The sequence below is a fragment of the Nipponia nippon genome, unplaced genomic scaffold, assembly GCF_047370975.1.
Source record: "Nipponia nippon isolate SJK-2023a ecotype South Korea unplaced genomic scaffold, ASM4737097v1 scaffold_4, whole genome shotgun sequence".
Lineage (NCBI taxonomy): Eukaryota > Metazoa > Chordata > Aves > Pelecaniformes > Threskiornithidae > Nipponia > Nipponia nippon.
Window position 1 is genome coordinate 69013779 of NW_028262358.1, and position 13764 is coordinate 69027542.

A 13764-nucleotide genomic window follows, 5' to 3' on the forward strand; every position below is an offset into this window, starting at 1 on the left:
TGCTGGATTATGTGGGTGAGAAATTGATGCAATTCACTGTGAAATCATTTAACACTGCAAGAATGTGACCAACTCAGCAGCCATCGCTGGGTTGGGGTAAGAATGGTGCCCGCATGGCTCAACCCGCTGGATGCCAGGTTACACGGAGGCCACTGAGCATGCGCTCGTCAGTCTCCCCTAGATCCCAGCCCCAGCTGGGCACTACCAACACAAGGACACATCTATGAGAGCAGACAAAAGCATGTCCTAAATTGTGCCAGTGGGCCTGTGGTGCAGAGATTCAAGTTCTCCTGTAATCTGGAGAGGTTAAAATACAAGGTTTGTGTCTCCCATATTGTGTCTCCAGTTATGACACACATACCTTCCAAACTGCCTCAGAGAATGCTGTTTTGAAGTACTCTTCTAGCACTTGTTGGGATCACCAGTTTTCACTTTTACAGAGATTTAAAATATCTCAGACAATTAAAAACTTTTTTTTTTTTTTTAAGTTTACCACTGACTGTGATGCTATTCCACATTTCTCTCTCAATCACCTGACCAGTCCAGCTGTGAGGGCAAATGAATGCCCCCACCTCCCCAGGCCATCTTTATTGAATGTGTCCATACTTGCGCCGAACATTAGAGCAGCTAGGATCAGCACGGTCATTCTCCAGAGACCTCAAACCGAAAGGTAACGGGGAACTTCCTATAAATCTAGGTTTTCTAATTCAGATAAAAACATACTAGCAGTGTGTCAAAAGTCAGCTATTTTTAAATGGTATAATCATAAAATGAAATGTCAAATATTAACTGTTCAATCCATTCATCACTGTAGCTTTGTATAACTGTCTTGTCTTAAATTAGTAAGGAAACTGTCTGGAATAGATAATGCAGTTTTAAGACTAATAGTTTTCACCTTTCAAAAAAAGTCACGGCTTGTGCTCACCCAGAAATCCAGTTAGTCACCCCAAATACTGCAGAACTTCTAATTTACTCAAATTTTGAAAAGCAAACAGAAAACAGCAACAGAAGAGAAATCTGCATGAACATAGAGGCATGGGTTTACATTCCCTAAGTGTCTGAGCTGCCCACTATGCAGATCTGAGCTGAGAGAAGTAAGTGCTTAAGGATGTACAAACGCAATTCATTACAAGAGCTAAAATGCCAAGAGGTAGTTCTTGAGAATAAGTTCTTGGGTTTTGCTATGGCCAACAAACCTTGTTGTTCATTGCAAATGTTTTTTTCCAGCTGAGTTTACATTAGCTCTTAAAGGCATTATGATGGCACTGTGCCACTTCTATATTCTTCTTTGTTCCAAATCAGTCCAGTTCTCACAGAAGTGATGATAGCCAAAGCACCATTACAGCATCTGAGGAGCTTTGGAGAAATCTGCTGGTCACCCCTTTTTTAATCCTGATGGAACTGGAGAGAAACTAAGGAGTTACCATAAAATGTTTACAACTTGGAAATATCCCCTGCACACCAATCTTCCTTGTGGCTGCTCTAGGCTGATGGGGACCTGACTATCTGGCCTTCTAGTGAAGGCACTCAGCATGCTCTGAGAGACTCAGATGATGTGCATTCAGACAGTGCCTTTCTTACTCATCTGTTACAAGGGCCAAGTAATAATTGTTGGAAGTTCAAAGCCTCCTTACAGGCACTGCACTCTGAACAAGCATGTGAATAGTCCCAGATCCATCACGGCTTCATTCCTGGTTTTACACCCAAGTTAATTAACTGAAACCAGGAGAGCTCCAGCATCCCCCGTCGGTGTAACACAGAGGAGGGTTACACTCATAACTTCTATTATCGTCAGTGGTATTTACGTACATGTGCTGGGCAGAGAGGAGCAGCTGTCCTCTAATAAGGCACTAGTCATGACAAATATAATACTGACATGGGACCCACATAGTTGTCTTTATAAGCACACTGCAAAGCAAGAACGATTGCAAATGCCAGGAACCAGAAAAAAAACACATTTTCCCCCCACCTTTTTTATTTCAATTCGCAAAGAACAGCACATTTCTGCAGCAAATAGAGCTTACTAAACCAGCTGCCTTTTGTTATTGTCCTTACGCCTATCTGTGATATTATACAACAGATACCACTTTATCGGTGTCCATAAATAAATTTTATTACGCATCTGAAAAAGGCACAGTTTAGCACGACGCAGAACAGACACCACCTCTTCCAGCAGTTGAGGCCAACAACTTTCTTCTGTACCTGCCATTATGATCCTACCCCTGGGTGATGGCTTTCATTTAAAAAAAAGAAAGAAAAAAAACAAAAACAAAACAAACAAACAAAAAAAAAACAAAAACAAAAAAAAAAAAGATTGTACCAGACAGCAGCCCCTCTAAATACTCTGAGAGGTTGCCAGGACCAGAAACAGGCATTACTAGGTATATTGCTGAATACTGCATCCAGCTCCAGTTTGTTGTGGTTTTCCCTCTGCAAGTACCAAATTTACTGCCAGCTCCACACTCAAGAAAGCCAGTCTGCTAAAATCCACGACAATGAACTCTGTTTTCAGGATACACTGAAGCCCATGTCTTATGTTAACGCTACCAGTGCCATCATCTGGCTTGTTACCAGCTGCTGTCACTGCCTGTCACTGCTACTAGTGTCAAAGAAAATAAAAGCTAACTGGCCTCAAGGGCATGAGATGAGTGTGGCCAAGAACTTAATAATAAATTAAAAAAAAAAAGAAAGAAAAAAGGGAAAATCAACTTTATAGCTAATGGCAAAAATAACATCCATATTTTGCATTCTTTTTTTCAGACAAGCCTCTTATTCTTTTGCATTCCATTAGCTGCTAATGTTTTCATTTGTTTTACTGTCATTTGCTCTGCCAATTTGAACAGTGATGTAATGACATATGACTGCCTGATATTCAGTGGTACTCACAGCACCTTTGTCACTGGTGGCTCAAGTGCACAATGAACAGTATCTTGAGTTTAATATATTTGTGGCTTTGTGAAGGCAGCAATGACACACAACAGGCTTTCTTCTCCTTTTGTTTCTGTGCTCTGTAATAGAACAGCCTGCCACAGAGACTGTGACCAGAGGATAATGAAAAATGCTGGGCCATTGTTGACCATGGCAAAAATCTGCAAACTTCACATTTTGTTTAAGTATTGAAGAATAGCTTTTCAAAGATCCATGCATTGTTCTAAAGAGACATCGTAGCATTTATCTTCCTTTCCTCACAAAAGCTTTTTATCTTCAAACGAGAAGAATATACTTGTTGAGGGCCAATTAGTAGTCCGCCTATGAACAAGTTTAAAGGAATTTTTAATTAGTAAATTGACCCATGGTGTGAGTCACCTGGAAAGGAATTACATCATTTCCTAAGACAGTTAAGCTTTCTTACACAAATATTAGTCAGTACCTTAGATTGTAGACCCTCTGTCTCTTAATACCATCTTGTTCGTGTAGACCAATTTCATTCACTACTGTGGGATCACTCAGAGACAGTAAATGTTATTCAAGGTGAACAGGGACAGCCCTCTAACCCTTGTTCTAGGCCTCTAGCATGACTTTCATTCATCCAGAAGAAATGTTATACATCACTCATGTTTATTCTGCTTAATTTCTACAAAATAAGAGTTTCACAGTCTATCCTCTCTTCTTTAGTACAAAGATACCATCAAAGACAAGCAGGCTTAACTATATAATGAAGTAAATAAAGATACATGCAGAAGAGAGGGTGGAGTTTCATTCCCAACTGGGCAGCAACTCAAAGATCCCTATAGAGTCAACGGAAAGAGGCAGCCACCTCCAGAAGGTGGTTCAGAGACTATTCATTACATGCTTAAATGAGATAATGAATCTCATGAATCTGTCTCCCACCATCTGCAAATGGTCCTGAATTTTTGCCTTCTGAAAGGTGATGTGACGTACAAACACGACAGGCACCATCATTTCGACATGCCTCTCAGAAATAATAGAATTAACCTCATATGCTGCCTTCTGTACAAAACTCTACTAATGAGAATTCCTTCATAAGAAAAGACGTGTGAAGAAACTAGACCTCAATCTGTTATGGTATGAATATAGGATACAACAGACTTTTCCTATTCCCATTCATGTAACTGGTAACTTGCCAGTTACATGTAACTGGTGACTTGCCACTAGAGATGCAGCCTAACATCCCAACTGAGAAAAAAAAAATCAGAAAAAAAAAACAAACCCCGATGTTAGAAAGCTATTCCTGCAAACAGCGTAGGAAAATCTGAGATTCATTTATGTCATATAAATGGTACTTCCACTGATTTTAGCAATCAGTACAATAATCAGCATTTCTTATATACGTTACATCATTACGTAGGCAGCAGAGAAGCAAGTTTGTGTATAAAAGGTAAATCTGAGCCTCAGATGAAAGACATTTTCAAGGTATCCAGATATATGTAAACATTTAAGAGGGAATCAGCAGAGCCCTAAACTGATAAACATTTCTCATAAGTTATGTATGAATTAAAATCAAGTTTTTATTAAAAATGCATAAGTATGATCTGTGGTGAATAGAACTATTAGCTATGCATGTTTACTTTGTAGTGAACACACAAATCAGTAATTTTTCTTCTAAATGTCATTTCTATCAGAGGGTTATAGAATGATAAAATGCTGAAACAATTCTCAGATGTCATCCAGCTGGTACATGTACATCTGAGGAGAGGGGATAAAATAACAAACTATGAAATGTTTATTTGTCCCAGGGGCAAGAAAATGTCATTTCAACTATTGTGTCCATTCTACTTTACAAGTCAGGTAGCACTCAACAGCCCTTCTCTTTCACTCACCATAATAAAAAAATAAATTAAGATTAATCTGGATAACAATAAACTATTTGATGTTTTAAAATTATTGTGTTTTCATCATACTCTTTATGATCACACATTATTTACAGTGGTCCCTGTCATCCTCACTCCTGTTGGAATCTACAGAAAATCACCCAAAAACAAAAGCATATAATGGGTCTGTGATTTCTTTTCTCCCTGCCCCTCCCAAAAAGCCTACTTAAGCTGAAGGATCGCTTTACTTAAGACACAACTCTAAAGGTCAGTTTAGGGCAAGAAACAATGTTAGGCACTCTGACCCGCCCCCTGAAGGAGTCCCTCTTCTGACTGCGAGGAGCCTAGAGAGATTATTCTGATTTAGCCAGACCATCAATACACTTGTCCCCAGCCAAATATGAAAATACTCACTATTGTTATTCTGCGCTAAATGTCACTTAAATTCAGAATAATAAGTAAATCCTGTAGAAATTCAAGATTTCTGACACACCTTTTCTTAACAAAATGTCATTGGGCACAGCTGCCTCTTTCGGCATTGTACACTCGCGATAATCTCTTGAGCTCAATGGAACCATGGGACCAAAAAGGCAGTTTGGAGTGTATGGAGATACCCAGGTAGTTCACTGGGCACTGGCATCAGCCTCCAGAGCAGACACTGGCTGAATCTCACCAGTCCCTAAGCTCAGGGAAGTTTCTCAAAACTTCATGCTGACTGAAACTAGATGTTGAGACCCATGTCATTGGATGCACCAGAACATTGAGAAGACCTCAAATGGATTTAGATTCTTTCCTGTAACAAGTCACCAAGTACTTGTTTACAAACCCTATCTGCTGCACTTGCATTGTATACATTCCCACGGCTCAGCCTGGGACAGTAAAGTCACTACCAACTCAAAACATTATGTTTCTGCTTTGAACCATTCTGCAATGGAGCCTGGTGCTTTCTGTTGACTACAGAATGAGAGATTTCTCTCCACTGACTACAGACTTAGTACAGAGAGCTTTTAGTGTCTTTTAAAAATGCTTACTTACTGCTTTTTGTAAAGAAACAGAAGTAGTAGTAAAAAAAAAAACCACCCTGCTGCTCATCATTCAAGGTGCTAGCTCAAATCGCTGTCAATATGAAATTAATTCCTACTGTCAAAGATTTGCCTCATAGCTGTACAAGAAGAGTGACTTTGCTAGATATTCTAGGTCCCTATATTCAGGTAGTTTATTCAACTCCTTTTCCCTCAATCTATTTAAACCTTTCCCTCCTACCCATCATCACAGTATCTGAATGTTGAGTCTGTTCACTGAACTCTAAAGAAGTTGAGCTTCAAAAAGCAGTGAATTAAACTTGCTATTCAGCTGGTCTGAAATCTTTCACCCCGTAACTTAAAACAACATACTCTGCCTTTCTTGAAGTGCATGATTGGTTATTCACAATTATTATTCATTCACACTTCTATGAAAAATAATACTGTACCATTCATAGTGAATGTCAAGCCACTAAAATTAAATCACATAATGGACTGTTACCTCTGACATCCATTTTTTGTATGCATCACTATTTTTGACCACAAGTTATTAGAAAAAAACAGTTTGGTTATGAATCCTTGGTATTTTATCTCAAAAACAGAATAGAAAAAAATAGTGTTTACTTTTCTACCAAGGTCTCACTTAAACGTAAAAAGGTTGCTACATATTTCTTTCATAGCAACAAAAGATGTTAGCTCTCTGAATTCATGATCAAGTCCTTGTTTTATATATTCCCAGCAACACCTCAAAATCTGCTCCTTAGTGTTATACAATAGCTTTCAAACACACATCTGCTGAAAGTCTGCTATTCACAGGACCGTTTCCTTTTCATTGCTAGTAGGATCACAATGTTTTTGGATATAATGAAACTAAGACTTTTACTTTCTTTCCTATCAAAATTGAAACAAAGCAAGAAGCAGAACTTTAAAGAAGGCACAGACACAAGTTGTTGAAGTAGTCACAATTTCAAAGGTAGCACTTAAATACAAGTACTATCCAAAACACAGAAACCAATTCTTTGTACTCTTTCTAGACTGATAAACCTACAGATCCATAGGCTAGAGCAGTAACAACATCACTTTCCATTCTACATGGAAAGCCCACATCTTTAATTCCCCTTTTGCTAGCAGAAAGTGTAGGAACATGTACATGTCATCAGAATTTTCCATTGCAGACACTTCTCTCCTAAAACTCCTCTTGAATATCATTGGCAACAGCGACAATGAAACACAATTAAAACATACACACACAAAAAAACCCACAACCCTCCCCAAAACCCAGCAATTGAAAGCAAACATCAAAAATTTCACTACTGCTTCCCTATAGCAAAAATGAAAAAAATAAACATGCTATATACACAAGTTATGTGGTTTGTGTGCTATTGGAAAGTACCCTGATGATATGCATGATATAAGAGCCTATATTAACAACAAGATGTTCTTTATTACATAAAACTGCAGAGTAGCTAATCCTAGGGAGTACCTGGTGTGAATGCCTTTGCTTTGCTCTCAGGAGGACCTCAGCTCTAATCTGGCAAACCTCACTGCCTGAAGGTCCAGAGACAAGTCCATCTGCAAACTGTTAAAACATGAGTTTTTCCCCAAGCGAGGATATTCATGGTATTAAACTGTGCTAAACCTTGTAGGTAGATTTGTGACATAGACTAGAACTTGCCATGATCACCATTCCTGAAGTGTTTGAACGAGCATAAGAACGTTTGCTGTTCATGTTTAAAAAAGGCAAACCAAAACTTTCCAGGACTGATCACTATGGCAGACTTTTTCCTCTGAGAACCAAGGTCTGTTCTCTGTAGTTATATGTACTGTTGTTTTATAATGCATGTGAGAACTGGAAAAGAACAGGACACTCTTCATTCCTGTATCATGTGTGCCATATAGAGTATGGGCATCTCTCATGACATCAGAAGAAGTTATAGAAGACATACGGTAGATACTACTTCCCAGTTTGTATGTAATTAATTTCCTGGATTTGAGTGGTTCCACCACTTTATTTGCCGCAGATCAAATATGTGCCTTCACGTACAAAAAGGTAACTAAATATGTGTTTATGGACATTGGTATCACTGATAGGTATAGTTATTACCTCTGCTGATACAGTTCTTTATTAAAGTATTTGACTTTTCTCTTAATTCACATTATTCATTTGTGGAAAAGCACAGAACAAGGACATTTCCATACAAGCTGTTAGCATTTCGATCATTTTTTTCACTAGCTCAAAGCAAAGATAAAGATTGGGCCTGTGCTAGCGAAAGCAACCAAATCTGGTGCCTTTGTTGTTCTGCTTGGCCACAATGACACACCTGGACAGCAGCTTCAGCCAGAATTATAACTGGAAGAGGTCACAGAGAGATACAGCCAGGTTGTGTGTTGGTGTGCTTACGCCCCAAATGGCGAGGAAAAGGAGAAGAAAAGTGAGGAAAAGGAGAGACTGCAAACGTCATATATTGATGCCTGTGAAAGACACTGATTTTCAGAAACTGGGGAGTTTGTGCCCATGCACATACATGCTTCTTTAGAGCATCAGACTGAACACCCCAGAATCACTAGCTGAGCCTTGGTATGTACGCAGCTTGTTTACAGATTTTATATAGTTTGTAATACTTAGCTGGAATATCTGAACTGCATTACAATTTACTTAAAAAAAAAAAAAAAAAAGAAAAAGAACAGGCAAAATGTACAAAAAGAATGACATAAATAAATTCAGTAAATTCAGAGAAGGCAGTGCAAAGGCTGAATTACCTGTCATCTAATTAGCCTTGGGAGTATGGCAATCTTTGCCTGATGGATAGAAACAATAAGGCAATGATTTCTGGAAACTTGAAGTTTCCTTATGAAATGTTGTCCTTTCTCATCACTGCACTTAGGAAGAGAGCTTCTAAGTTGAAAACAAGCAGTACTTTTTACTGTTTTGCCACTGCTCTGAGTTTTCCCACGCAGCAATAGAGGACACATAGAAAGTTTCAAACTGGTTTCCATGGGGCTCTTGAAGCCTTCCAGAAAGCACTGAACCAACAATAATCTTGGCAGTTTCACCTTTGCTGTTGTTGCTATTAAAAAGTCTAAGCAACAAGATATTAGTGTTACTGATGTAAGCTATTAATAGAAAAGGAGACACCCAAAAATAAAGAGGTTTAAAGGACAAAATGTAATACCAGAGAATTCTTTCACTGCAACCAGGGTGGTTGACATACAACAAAAAAACATCAGAGCCCCTATGCCCGGGGTTCTCTTCAGAAGGACAAAGGACAAGAGAGACCAAAATTGTTATCTTAAAAAAATGAAGAGGTATTTTGAGATAATTAACTTTGTATAGAGAGCGCAATGCCTTGTTCCTAACATCAGCAAAATTAGCTCTTACTTGCTGTTAATTCTTCTCATTGGCTACAAATGCAGAGGAAAATGAGCTGTCAAAGGTTGTTTTCCATAGTACAAATGAGAGCACAAACAGGAAGGTATATGTATGTTAATAAGCAGGGGAGCAATGATCAGTATGCCCTTGAGAGCAGAAACATGCCTTGAGCTTTCTGATAATCTGATGGTACAGTATGTTGCCTTAGCTATAAACATTTAAAATGTATTTATGAAAATAACTCTGCTTGCACAGGGTCTCTCAAGTTGATGCAGCTCTACTCCTACACCAGTATTTGAAACAACCACCTTTTTTTGCCCATTCGCAGACACCTACATCAGCTATATATGTACAATATGCAACAACTTCTCTATTGAACTGCAGTATTGCTCAATATTATTTATTGTACAGTGCCTACGAAGACCAATTAGATCACCACACCCTAGCTCTGCAGAGATGAAAGAAAATATTTTCATTAAAAAAATGGAAGAAACCTTTCTTTTTACAAACTTTTTTGCTCAAACAAAAGTCTATTTTCTACTTCAAACATGACCATTTTAAACCTGACACCCAGGTATCAGTAATGAAAGAGCTTCATGTTAAAAGTTTTATGCCATTTTTTTTTAAGTATGGTTATCATTGTAGAAATGCTTCCCACGCCCCTCTCCTCAGGTCAGATAACTCCTTCATGCTTTGTTTTTGATTTGCATCTGCATTAACGTGGCTGCTAATTCGAGGATGAATCTTGACAGCATTTGCTCCTTTAAGTAGCCTTTACCTAAAAAGCAGCAACAACTGATCAATCACCTATAGGCCTGCTTAGGAGAGTTAAGTCTCCTTGACTTAAAACCCATGACCTGTTCCCATCTGATGGTATATGGCACATGAAGGAACATGACAGTGATTGTAATGAAGTGCATCATTTTTTCCATTCCCAGCTACTTTTTCTCATGTAAATGATCATTCCTGCTTTGAACCTATCTAAATGTCATTACATAGGCCAAGTGTGATTCAGAGGTTTGTGTTGCTGCTAGCATGTCCTTTTCTTGTTCAGTAAAAATTTCCAAATTTGCTTTCGGTTTATGAAAATATGTTAAAAGTTCACTTAAGCTACTCCAGAATACAATATTTACTTTTTTAAAAATATATATATTTGACCCTGTAGTTTACAATCACTTTTAGAAAGCTTACAGTAATGCTACAATTCTACATCAGCTTACCTGCTCATGCATTCCTACAGGGCATTTCTGTTGATGTTTCTACTATGAGTTTTGCATGTATTTTTGTCACCATGAGTTAGCAAATATGTTTTCCTTCACAGACTTTCAAAACAATAATAATTTAACATCTTAGCACATTCCATAGTCATCATAACCTCCTGTTTGTTGAATGCACTAAAAAAAAAAAAAAAATCAACCTTTTACATCTAAAAGGTACAATTTAAACCATTTTTTGTTCCCTTTGCAGGAAAAAAAAAAAAAAAAAAGTATGCCTCTGAAACTTAAATGGATCTGAAGAACTTCGGTGATGAATTTTATGTTTCCAAATTGCTGGAAAAGGTTACATTCCTACCATTCCACTCAAGATTCACTACTTCTATTCAAGATTCTTTTTTTAGACAGTGTGCATGAATAAATCACATCTGATAAGATACATCCAGCTACAAAGAATCAGATAACTTATGTGGAGAATAGCATATACAAAATAAAATGTTTTCCAGAATACAAAAAGATTAAGGGTTGATTACAACCGATAGAAAGACCACAGGTATTTTGAATTTCTGATCTGCTAACACATCTTTTCTTTTTCTATGATTTTTTTTTTTAGTTTTACTGATTTTGGTCCCTGAAATCCACTGGGTTTTTTATTCTGTAGTTCTCTTAGTACCTGTCTGCAGGAGAAGAATTGGTGACAATGCTGGTTGCTAGTGATACCGACTAACACTTTCTCAGCAAAACTATTCAATAAGAAGTAGAGGGATGAAGTAACACAAATTATTTCCTTCCTGCTATAAGGTTAACTGCTTAACAAAGGTGCTTCCAGCACCTGTTCTGCTAGCACACGAACACTCAGGCTAATGAAGATAAGAAATGGGGCATATTCCATTGATAGGTCTCTAGCTGTGTGTCACTGCATCCAAATCCATAGGAATTCTATACATCGTGTATCTGATTCGATAACAATAAAATAATCTATTTACATGTTACAGAAAGGGACATTTCTTTAGTTTCTTAACTTTAAACCCAGTCACTTTTAAGGTGCCACAATACAATTGCACAGTCTAATCGTCTTGCTACGCAGATCTATTTTTAGGCAGTCTCTTTGTTATTGTATCTCAGTGCCTACTTTTTAAACTCAGTCTAGTTTGGCTGGTAGCTGAGCTTACAAGTGCTGCCACATGTCTCCTCTACAGGTAAGTATAAATATATAATTGTTTTAGTTCTGTAACAACATAACGATACAATGTTAACATACACTGGCCAATAAGTCTGACAGGCAAAAAAAAAAAAAAAAAAAAAAAGATACACATCTGCAGAAAATCTCGGGCATAACAACTCCACACACACACCTGTACGGCAAACTGCCAGCTACGCATCACCCCTGACACGGCCGCGTCCCTGCTTTAGGTAAGGCCAGCAAATACCGGCCTGCCAGCGGAAACCAGGTACCAAGTTGAGCCAAGGCTTGGGAAAACTGCCCGAGTTTATTAACTCCGCCGTGCGCCCACCGCAGCCTCCCTGGCAAAGCTTCCGCGAAACTACCTGTAACGCGGCCCCTGCCTCCCACCCCGCTCCCGCACGCGATTCCCCATCCCGGCCCCCGCGCCCCGCTCCTCGCCCAAAGCGCGGGAGCTGCCCGCCCCCCCCCCCCCCCTCCAGCTCCCTGGGCTCCCCCTCCGGGCAGCGGGGGAGCCGCCCCGCCGCCCCCTCTCCCCCTCCCTCCCTCACTGCTTCCCCCCCTCCTCCGCCGGCCGCCCCCGCCGCCACTCACCAGCTGCGCGCCGCACACCGCCACCAGCGTGCACCGGCCGCTGCAATAGCCCATGGCTCCCGGCACCCCGCGCCGCCGTCCCGCGCCGCGCCGCGCCGCGCCCACTCAGGCGGCGGGAGAGCACCGCCCGGCCGCCGCCCGGCTCCCGCCTGCCGCCGCCGGCGCGCCCCAGCCCGGGACCCGCATGGGGGCGCGCCCGCCGCCCGCCCTAGCCGCGGCCGCAGCGCCCGCCGCCTCGGCGGCAGCCGGCAGCGGGGCCGGCCGCCCCCGCGGAGGGCGGCAGCGCCGGGGGGAGGGCGGCGGCAGGTGCCTGCAGGAGCAGCCGCGCTCTGCCGCGCAGCCCCAGAGGCATCTGGGCTTCAAAGTTTGCCCCCTCAACTCCGCTCGCAAACCATCCGGGCTCGCAGCCGTCGGCGGCAGGGGGAGGCGGGGGGGGGGGGGAGGAGGGAGGGAAGGAGGGAGGGACAGCCAGGCGAGGCGAGGCGAGGGAGGCGGCGGTGCTGAGCTCAGTTTACGCTCCGAGAGCGGCTTCCCTCCTGCCCGCGGCACAGCCGCTCCCCCGCCCTCCTTCCTCCTCCTCCTGCTCTTCCTCCCGGCAGGGCTCAGGCAGCCCCAGCAGTGGAAACCCCTCGCCTGGGGGCTCCCCCGCGGGAGGGCGCGCCGCAGCGCAGCGGCGGGGACGGGCGGCTGCCGCTTTGTCTGCTCGGGCGGGGCGAGGGCGGCTTCGCCCTCCCGGGCGCCTTTGTCTCGGCGGGGCACCTCTCCGCGCCAACCCCTCCCGGGGCTCCCCCGCACCGCCCCGCACCGCACCGCGCCGCGCCACCGGCGCCGCGCCCAGCCGGCGCCCGCCGCAGCCGCGATGCCGCCCGGGCACAGCCCCTCCGCCGGGGGGGCGGCGGCGGCAGGGGCGCGGAGCACGGCGCGGCCCGCGGTGGCGGCAGGGCAGCGGGGCAGAGCGCGGCCCGCGGAGCGCAGCGGAGCCGGCGCGGCCACGGCCCCGCGACGGGGCGCGCTGCTGCCGCCTGCCGGGCCGCGGCCGGCGGTGCAGGGGGAAGCCGCCCCAGCCGCCTCTTCCTCCGCCGCTGCTGCCGCCGCTCCGGCCGGCACCGGGGAGAGCTCCCGGAGACCTCCAGGGCACGCCGGCCCCCGCCCTGCCCTCCGCACCGGGCTCCCTCCCACCCAAAGCAGAGGACAGAGGCGGAGGCAGATCAGAAGAGGCTGACTTGGAGGGCTGGGAGGTATCTGGAGAAGAGGCCAGGAGCTGCAGGGTGAGGGCAGGAGAAGAAGGACAAGACCGGCCAAATTTAGAAAAAATATTAATTGGTTTCAGGGAACTGGTGCTGCTCACCATCATGACGAGGAACGTTTGTGTTTAGTGGTGTGGTCCAGCCTTCTCCTGCCATCAAAAGCATCCAGAGTACATAAAGTTGGTGGGAAATGATATGTCAAGTTCTGGTGTGTCAGTCAGCCTCCAAAGGCTTTTACTTGCTGTGTCATCAGCAGCAGTCTTGACATTGCATTCAGACCAGGTCACTTTTTCGCTGAGCTGCCCATTAACTGAGGTAGTTTTGTCAGTGACATCAACAATTATGAGCCGGAGGAACATCAC

The 13764-nt window shown here is 43.0% G+C and overlaps 1 protein-coding gene across 1 annotated transcript in view; it reads right to left on the bottom strand.

The window, feature by feature from the left end:
- Window positions 1–12293, bottom strand: part of NKAIN2 (sodium/potassium transporting ATPase interacting 2) — a 549497-nt gene extending 537204 nt beyond the window's left edge. The window contains exon 1 of the mRNA XM_087776902.1: window positions 12156–12293. Within this exon, the coding sequence (XP_087633028.1) occupies window positions 12156–12209 (54 nt within the window). The 5' untranslated portion in view covers window positions 12210–12293. The remainder of the gene's footprint in view (window positions 1–12155) is intronic.
- Between the last annotated feature and the right edge of the window lie 1471 nt (window positions 12294–13764).